Source organism: Ipomoea nil, unplaced genomic scaffold (genome assembly GCF_001879475.1).
Source record: "Ipomoea nil cultivar Tokyo-kokei standard unplaced genomic scaffold, Asagao_1.1 scaffold1558, whole genome shotgun sequence".
Lineage (NCBI taxonomy): Eukaryota > Viridiplantae > Streptophyta > Magnoliopsida > Solanales > Convolvulaceae > Ipomoea > Ipomoea nil.
Genome location: NW_017617986.1, coordinates 327485 through 337493, shown reverse-complemented (window position 1 = coordinate 337493; position 10009 = coordinate 327485). Strand labels below are relative to the sequence as shown.

At 36.6% G+C, this 10009-nt stretch overlaps 1 protein-coding gene across 1 annotated transcript; it reads right to left on the bottom strand.

The window, feature by feature from the left end:
• Positions 1-3235: 3235 nt before the first annotated feature.
• LOC109189605 (F-box protein SKIP24) lies at positions 3236-7065 on the bottom strand. The gene is made up of 6 exons (XM_019340217.1): positions 7001-7065; positions 6113-6409; positions 5849-6022; positions 4993-5155; positions 4757-4888; positions 3236-4602 (listed from the first exon to the last, which is right to left on the bottom strand). The coding sequence occupies exons 2-6, from the start codon at positions 6352-6354 to the stop codon at positions 4594-4596; spliced, it is 720 nt and encodes a 239-aa protein (XP_019195762.1). The 5' UTR covers positions 6355-6409; positions 7001-7065; the 3' UTR covers positions 3236-4593.
• Positions 7066-10009: the final 2944 nt, after the last annotated feature.

Genomic DNA, 10009 nt, shown 5'->3' with positions numbered 1-10009 from the left:
AAATAAAATGCCACTATTTAAAACAGTGTGAGAAGTTTGACTGTTGATATTTTTTGCTCTATTTTATTTATTTTTATATGTTAATAGTAATATACCATAGAGTTTCAAAAAAGAGGTTTACCACATGCTCATATTCTTCTGTTTTTGGATAAAATCAATGGAGCCCATAGTGTGGACAATTTGGACCACATTATTTCAGCTGAGTTACCTGATCAAGAAGCTTACACATAATACTTCAAAGTAATTGAGGAGTTTATGATGCATGGTCCTTGCGGGAGAGCCAGGTTGACTTCTCCATGTATGGCGAATGGTAAATGTACTAAACATTTTCCCAAAAAGTTTGTTAATTTCTCAACTTTTGATGATGATGGTTATCCTATATATCGGAGAAGAGACAATGGTCATTCCGTGATGCGCAATGGGATTAACTTGGATAATAGGTACGTGGTACCACACAATAGGCATTTGTTGTTAAAGTATAGGGCTCATATTAATGTTGAATGGTGCAATCAGTGCCGTTCAATCAAGTATTTGTTCAAGTACGTGAACAAGGGTCACGACAGGGTGACAGAAGAGTTTTACAGAACCAACAATGATCAAGATGGACCGCAAGTTATTGATGAAATCAGTATGTACTATGATTGTAGGTACATATCGCCGTGTGAAGCATCGTGGCAGTTGTTCGGTTTTGATATACAGTTTAGGACACCATCAATGGAACGATTAAGCTTTCACTTGCCGAATCAACAAAGTGTTGTTTTCGCAGATGATGATCCAGTTGATAACATACTCACCCAACCAACAATCTTACAAAGCATGTTCCTAGAATGGTTTGAGGCAAATAAAACCTACCCGGAAGCAAGGAATTTGACATATGCTGAAATGCCAACGAAATTTGTATGGAAGAAAGATATTAGAAAATGGCAGCCAAGGAAAATAGGATTTTCAATCGGTAGAGTATTCTATGTGCCTCCTGGGTCAGGGGAGATCTTTTATTTGAGGTGTCTTTTGAATAAAGTCAAAGGTCCCACATGTTATTTAGATATAAAAACAGTAGATGGTGTCCAATATGAATCTTTTAGGGATGCGTGTTGTGCTAGAGGATTAGTAGATGACGACAGGGAATATGTTCATGCTATAGAAGAAGCAAGTCATTGGGCTACAACTGTGAATTTGAGAAGATTGTTTGTCACTCTCTTGATGACAAACTCAATAGCAAAATCAGAGGTTGTGTGGGAAGCTGCATGGATTCATTTGTCCGACGATGCACAATTCAAGATTAGAGAACAATTGGAAAATCCATGTATTCTATTTTTTCCTTTTTACAATAGAATTTTACAAACAAAGTTATCATAGTTGTTAATAATATTGTCACAGATTTGATTATATCTGAAGATGAGAAGAAGAATTTTGCACTTACGGAGATAGAAATAATGCTTTCAGCTATGGAAAAAAGTTTGAAAGACTTTCAGTCAATGCCGATACCCGATTTAGTTAATCATTCTAGAACAACCAATCGGTTGATACAGGAGGAATTGGCATATGATATTAATGTAATGAAGGAAGAGAATGATACTTTGGTGGAGAAACTAACTGAAGAGCAAAGAACAATATATGACAACGTATTGCAAGATGCTGAGAATAATCTTGGAGGACTTTTTTTTTTATTTTTTTATTTTTTTTTTATTTTTATTTTTTATGGATACGGTGGAACGGGAAAAACATTCTTGTGGAGAGCATTGTCTTCTGCTCTAAGGTCAAGGGGTGAGATAGTTTTGAACGTTGCATCAAGTGACATAGCTTCTCTTCTATTACCCGGGGGAAGAACTGCCCATTCAAGGTTTGCAATACCGATCGCTGTTAATGAAGATTCAACTTGCAATATCAGTCAAAGCAGTCCTTTGGCATAGTTGATCATGCAAAGTAGGTTAATCATTTGGGACGAGGCACCAATGATGCATAAATTCTGCTTTGAAGCTTTGGACCGATCTATGAGAGATATAATGCGTGCCAAAAATCCAAATAGCTTTGATATGAATTTTGGTGGAAAAACCGTGGTGTTAGGTGGAGATTTCAGATAGATTCTACCAGTAATTCCAAAGGGCACGAGGCAAGATATTGTGCGAGCAAGTATAAATTCATCTTATCTTTGGAGAAGATGTAAAGTTTTAAGGTTAACAAAGAATCTACGGCTTAGGGCTTTGAAATCAGATAGTGAAGTTCAAGAGATTGCGGATTTTGCAAAGTGGATTGCTAATATAGGTGATGGAACAATTGGTGATTCAATGGATGGAGAATCTGAGATAAATATTCCTGAACAATTTTTGCTCACGTGTGGGGAGGATCCTATTTCTACAATTGTTGATAGCACATTCCCTATGTTTCGCAGTGGCCACAGAGATCATGAATATCTAAAAGATCGTGCGATCTTTGCGCCAACTTTGGATGTTGTAGATACAGTCAACGAATACATGAATGACTATAACAATGCTGAAGGAAGGACGTATCACAGTTGTGATTCGGTATGCAAATCTGATTCTAATGTTGACATGCTTGATGCTCTGCACACACCGGAATTTTTAAATGGCTTAAGATGTTCTGGAGTTCCAAATCACTCATTGACTCTAAAAGTTGGCTCCCCAATTATGCTCTTAAGAAATATTGATCACTCATTGGGGTTGTGCAATGGTACAAGGATGGTTATTTCAAAGTTGGCTGATCATGTTTTAGAAGCTCAAATACTGACCGGATCAAGTGCGGGTACAAAGGTCTTAATTCCAAGGATGTCCTTAGCACCTTCGGATCCAAGATTGCCTTTTAAGTTCCAAAGAAAGCAATTTCCGCTAATGTTGTCATATGCCATGACAATAAATAAAAGCCAAGGCCAAACACTGTCCAATGTGGGTTTGTTTTTGAAGAGGTCATGGTCAAATGTATGTAGCATTGTCGAGAGTTAGTAATCCTAAGGGATTAAAAATACTCATTTATTACGAAAATGTACAATCTAAAAATACGACTACAAATGTCGTATATAAAGAAATATTCAATAATGTCTAATACATTTGAAATGTTTTGCGGCAGTGTTTTTTTTTTTATTATACAATAATATATATTCTATTGATTACATATATGGCCGTGCATCGCACGGGTAGAACTACTAGTTAATCTATTATAATAATCTGTTTTCAAAAACAAATAAAAATCTATTATAATAATCATTTCGGACAAAATAAAAAATGGTTACAAGCATGTATACAATAGAACTTGGAAATGAACATAGTTAAATCGGTATACGATCAAAATTAGAAATTACCTTAAAAAATAAAGATTGATTTTGTATCTTTATATATATAACATATTTGGTGCGAATTGCTATTCCTTCCAGTACTGCATGAGGAGGCATTCCACTGCTCCAGATGATGTATATTGCAAATTAAAGCCATGCAAAATCAGGCTTTCTACTCATACAATAATGCTGTATCTGCCTACAAAATACTTGTATCCACGCAATGTATGATTGCAGTTTCTTCATATTCTTGCTCGAGTCACAGCAGTCTTCATATTCTTGCTCGAGTCACAGCAGAAAATAATCCCTCGCGCATATTGTTGGAACAGTCGTGGTTTAAGCAAGACACGGTTCAGAATTCTTGCACAATTGTGCAGTGGAGGCATTAGCGATCTTGCCAAGACAGACTTCATTGTTCTTCACCAGATTGGCAGTTCAGGCTTCAGAATGCACTACACACAAAAAGAGAACAAAATTAAGATGTATAATCACTATCAACTATTGGGAGAGAAAAATTCAAAGCCACCCACCAAGAGATAATGCCGATTTCCTGTCAAAAGCATATCAATAACACACTATTATGTTATACTTAACTTTCTCTAACTTAATATCCAACTTCTTGTTTAAAAGTTCCAATGCGAATTCCTTTGTTTGGGGAAGCTAAGTGGGACTACAATCTACATATGCATGTATAACTATACTACATGAACTACGGTGATAGCTCTGCTAGCCGGCATGTTCAAGTGAACTAACAGAAATGCAACAAACTTGCTGAGCCACCGTGATTGAAAGTGAAGCAAGCTAGCAAGTATGGTAGGAGTTTTTATCGAAGCAAATGAAAGTAGTTGAATGGATTCTCTAGTATGAAGATCTAAACAAATCAGAAATCCTAGACCACGGTGGCACAACCTGAAACTTGGTAACAGTTGAAGGGTTTAATCGATGATCCACTCCCCCTTCCCAAAACAAAGAGGGTTACTAGATTGGGAGTAACCGCAGCCAAGATCGCAAGAGATCCACACTTGTAACCACAAGTTCACGAGTTCGAATCCTTGCCCCCTTGGTTTGACCCGGTCAATTATGGGTAACCTAGGCTGGTTTACTTCCTTGTGGTCTTTTGCCGGCTAGGGTCACAAGGCGGGGTTTACCTACACCCAAAAGGGTTATGGGATTCCCTCGTCATCCAAAAGAGGGTTACTATTTGTCTAAGCTTCATGGAGTTTTACAAAGATATGTGTTAGGTCCTCATCCATGATCCACTATGAGCAGGGCCTCATCTTTAATACGGAGCAAATACTCGTCTTCATTTATGAAACCTGCGAAGTAACCGAGAAGAATCATTAGTTATCCTTTTTGGATCACTCTTTCAGAATAAAATCTGTGGCAAAACGAAAGCCAAAGTTACACTAACAAAATTGAAAATGAAAAAACAAATAGGAAATTTTGTGATTTGAAGAAAGTAGGTTTTACATGTGATGAAGTTTTCAACTTTTTCTTTCTAGTGCCAAGTGGGCTGAGTGCCAGGTTATTGTCTTGCAAGGGGTGATATTTTACCGAAGCCAACTTTTCCTTTGCAGCTTCTAACCTTCGAACCTCAACTCTCTGCAATGATCCATACGACAGCTAGTAATATTGTTGTCCATTCTGTAACAAATAACACAGACGAAATACAAGATTGCAGATGTCAGAAGCAGATAATTACTTACCAGGGCCTTATCAAATCCTTCAATTTGTTGCCTACAAAGCCTGAGTTCCATTTCAGTGGAATTGATTCGAGAATCAACCGGTACATTGCACTGCTCAACAACCTGTTTTTGCCTGCCTCGAATAACATCTGGCTGCCACACATTTAGTGCAACTGATGCTTGCCTGAAACAAGGAAATCCCTACCAGTATCAAAACAATGAATCATGAACAAGTTCAGCACTTTTTGTTTCAACATAGATAACAGCATAAAATCTTCTCCAATGTAGTATACCCAGGTAAGATCAAATTCCATGATTCCTCAAGCATGCATTGATACAACTCCGCGAACATCCAAATTTTTTTCAGAGTTTCTTTGAAGAACTACGAAATTTTAGCATAACATCTCTTTGTTAATGAGTTAATACCCAATTTAGTCATCGTAGTTTTTCTCAATTTAGTCCTAAACAACTTTTTATGCTTAATTAGGTTCAGATTTCGATGGTTTTACCCAATTGAATTCTCAGTTGTTAGAATTAAAGACTAAATAAATAAAAAAAATCACTATAGCCGATGATTAAATTGGATAAAATCACTATAGTCGAAGACTAACTTGGTAAAATTACTATAGTGGAGGACTATATTGGGTATTAATAGAGGTGGAATAACCAAGCTATCTTAATAGAGAACTCAATTGAATAAAACCATCAAAATCGAGAACCTAATTAAGCACAAAAAGTTGTTTAGGACTAAATCTCAAAAAACCTAATGCAATAGTATACTTGGCATGCCATTAATCGTGAACAAGCACCAATGCTGAAATCTAAAGGAAATCAGTTGGGAAGAGAATAGGAAATAAGTTCATAGAAACATCACTACCTCACCCTTCGTAAATTCGACAACTCAACAACGGCACTTTTCATCTTCTCTTTCTCCTCCGCCAACTGAAGCTCTAACTCCTGAATCTTCCTCCGATGCTCAGCAACTTCACTCTCCATTCTCAAAACAGCTCTTCTGTGCGCTAACCGCTTCCGCTCCCTATCCCTTTCATATCTTCACATTTAAGGACACAATTAAACAATGGACGTGCGAGGTACATTAATAAACCGGTAAATACATAAAGTATTGGTATGTATTTTGAACCTGATTTTGTAGAGGGATTTCTTTTTGCTGGAGGTAGAAGCGGAGGAAGGATCGTTGGCGTGAGGTTGCGGAAAATCCGAGGAAAGCAGAGAATACCAGAGAAAATCCTCGCCGGAGATGCGGTTGAGACGCCGGCAAGTGATTGAGAGGCAGCAGAGGTCCCTGTAGCTCAAGTTGGAGAGGTGAATTCCAGTTTCCAAAATTCTTCTCCATAGCTCGTCCGGTAACTCCGACGCCGACATTCTCGGGTGTTCTGTGTGTATCGTCTAGGTTAGGATTTGATTACACTCGAAAGTTTGATATCTCAGGTTGAAAGTTGCACAACCTTCAATCGTTATATCCTACACCACGGCGCACATAACACTATACGCCACGCGCCTCCCAAAACGACGTCGTTTTGAGATAGTGTTGGGAGGCGCGGTAAAAAGTTGCTGAGATTATGTGTATTTGTTCACAACGTTATGTGTATTTGTTCACAACGTTATGTGTATTGATTCATACAGTTATGTGTATTTTTTATATAATTATGTACATTCTTTTTATACAATTATGTACATCCGAATCAGAAAATTTGTGTGTATTATGTTAAGAGTTGATGTGTATTATGTTAAAAGTTTATGTTTATTATGTATTATGTTAGATTATGTGTATTATCTTTTAAAAAGAGTATGTATATTTTGTTATATAATTATGTACATTCATGTATAACATTATGTGTATTCTAATATAACATTATGTACATTCTTGAACAGCGGGTTTTTTTTTTAAAGAAAAAACTACTGCCATTCACTAGGGCGGAAAATTTCAAAACAAAAAATAATTAAAACGACGTCATTTGGCATCTGGGCGCATAGTGCAACGCGCGCCGTGGTGTAGGATATAAATTGCCCACAACCTTTCGGTCGGTTACGGGCCGGGTAGTGGCTCCGGTTAGGCACTTACGCCCAAACCGTGTTAATGCCACGGTCTTTTGACTATAATAATTTCTCACGTTTAATGCTAATTTTTCAAATTAATTACTCGGCTGTTAACGAATCGAACATAAACGAACGAAAATTGTCCGTGTTCGTTTGTTAAAGAATTTAGAGGTTCGTGTTCGTTTGCTAAAGTTTTTGATAATTCTGTTCGTGTTCGTTTGTTAAAGAATTTAGAGGTTCGTGTTCGTTTGTTAAAGTTTTTGATAATTTTGTTCGTGTTCGTTTGTTAAGCGTTCATTAGTGTTCGTTAACGTTTATGAACGCGTTCACGAATGTGTTCGTTAACATTAACGACACGTTCGCGAACGTGTTTGTTAACGTTCGTGAACACGTTCGCAAACGTGTTCATTAACATTAACAAACATGTTCGCAAACAAGTTCATTAACAAGCACGTTCACGAACAAGTTCATTTACGTTCATGAACACATTGTTGAACACTTAATAAACAAACACATGCACATGTTCATGATCACAATTCGTTGTGAACACGTTCGCGAACATTCTTAAAAGAACACTAAACGAGCTTGTTCGCGAACATTATTAACGAACACAAACAAGTTTGTTTGCTATCGGTTTGCAAACGAGCTTACAACTGTTCAGACTCTATTCGTTTATTAACCGAACTTTAAATTTTATTCGTTAATGTTCATTTACCTTAATAAACAAACATAAATGAACGCTTACTGAACACGAATACGAGTAGTTTGCCGAAAGCTCTGTTCGCTAACACCCCTACTCGTGATTCTTCAATTTTCAAGTTAATCACGGATGATTTTTCAACTATCAAAATTTTAATTAGCTATAATCCTTCAACTTTCAAAATTTAACTAATTGTGATCATCCTAGAAGGACCACTGATGTGGTTACAATCATGTGGAATCAATTTGAATGTTTAGCTAAACGTGACAAAATCATTAGACTCGGAGGATCCAGATGGTATTACTGTCTACGCTTTGTTTGGCAAAATTCATTGAAAAAAAAAAAGTTCAAATTAGTCACTGAACAACACAAGAAAATACAATTGGATTATTCATTTAAAAAATTACAATTGATCTCTAACCAAGGTAAAATAATAAAATTGAGTAAAAAATGACGGGTTCTTTAGTTAACGACGTAACAATTAACTTTTAATAAATTATTTTAGAGTTAATTCAAGTAAATTTCATCTAATTATAGTGACTTTCCACATTTGGTCCTCGTGTTTTAATTTGGACAAATGTGACACTTGACTATTAAAATCTTTTTAATTTTAGTCATTCGGTTACCTTGGGGTTATTTAGACGTTAAGTTTGGGGATAAAAATGTCCTTTGTCATCTTCTTCTTCTTAGAGTAGAAATTTATGTCTGTATTTTTCAGCTTAGGAGGAGAAAACCTAGGAGCTAGCAACAACAATAGAAACTTATATCTGTTCAAGAATGAGGAGATCTACAACAATGGTTTCGAGCTATGGCAATAGTACTACCATATGAATAACAACAAAGGCGCACCAGCACCACCCTCATCTTGTGGATTTCTCAGTAGGTGTCGGGGTCGGGCATCCTAACAACAATCACCCTGCCGGAGGAGCAGCGACACTCATTTTCAATGTTCATGGTCTTTGGAGAATCGTGATTCATATTTATTCCACCACTCTGATGTTATTATCAGTTTGTCAACATTTATAATTGCAGAATGCGTTATGATATACATAGATCCAGATTCTAGCCCTGGTATTGTTGGTTGGTATAAAAAATTTTCTCTACGGAAGTATTTTTCTTATATGAGCATGTTGAGAATAGTAGAATCCTTAATTCATTTGCATCCTTGCTTCTTCTAACCTCTTACTTGAATTTTCTTCTTCTTTTTGCTTCTTTACTCTGCCAACATTTATTGTACTCACTTGTTTGTATGCCATTCACCTGTTTGACATATTCGCCCAAATGATGCTTTTAATTTGGGCAGAAAATGATCAGAAATTCGGAGGTAATATCTCTCTTCATTTCTGAGTAGTAAGTTTTGAAGGAATTAAATGTCTTCTCATTTATCTAATATTCTTCATTTTATTGTAAAACTTGTCTGATACCTTCATTTCTCCGTTATTTTTTAGTTTTCTATCTTGAGCTTGCAGTTGTTTGCATAAGTATGTCATGCATACAATTGTTTTGAGAAATGAAATGATGCAATAGAATAATTGTGGATCAATGAACATGACTAGATCAGAGTGTTTTGATTATGAAGCTTACTCAAATATTTAATTATGTTGATTAATTAGTTCATTAAATTCCTGAAATTTCAGTAGGACATTAAATTTCTAGTTCGAATTGGATAGTTTCCTGGCACTTCTGAAATGACAAAGGTGTTTACATTTAGTTATAAGATCTGAAGAAACTTGTTTTCACTTTTCGTGCCAGAGTCAAGGCTATGAGCTATTAAGAATTTATGCTACACCTACACAAGCAGTGACGGCGGCGGCGGCACTGGGGTCAACTACCAAGATTTTGGAAATCAAGCTTGCATATATACATGAGATGCAGAACTTGTTGGAAGAGCAGGTGGGTTCCCTCTGCCAAAACACCGCGAGCAATAGCAACACCTCGCCTCCCTGCAGTAGCAGTAGAATCTCACCCTAAGAAGAGGAAGAGTCGACGCCATCGACAACTCTAAATGTCAACTTTTTCTCTCGTTTGAGCTCGTCTACTAATGATTGTAATATAGTGGGATGAAAAGTGTAAACGGTATCCTCGAGTGTCGATCTCAAGGATAGACAATTGGAATTGACTATTGTATGGTCAAGCACAAGCACACAATTACATAACGAAGCTAGAGGAATGCATGGTACAAGAGAGCAAGGAGTGCAACAAGGAAAATATGTGCAAGGAAATAATGGAAACTATACAAGTAAAGATGGAGTGAATTGGAATTCCTAGGATTGCAATGTA

Bases quoted from the DNA above. Each gene is read 5' to 3' on its own strand.
- LOC109189605 (XM_019340217.1), bottom strand. From the start codon at position 6,354: ATGTCGGCGTCGGAGTTACCGGACGAGCTATGGAGAAGAATTTTGGAA. The intron at 6,023-6,112 runs GTTCAAAATACA...TTAAATGTGAAG, and splicing joins AAATCCCTCTACAAAATCAG to ATATGAAAGGGATAGGGAGC. The intron at 5,156-5,848 runs GTAGTGATGTTT...TCCTTGTTTCAG, and splicing joins TCGAATTTACGAAGGGTGAG to GCAAGCATCAGTTGCACTAA.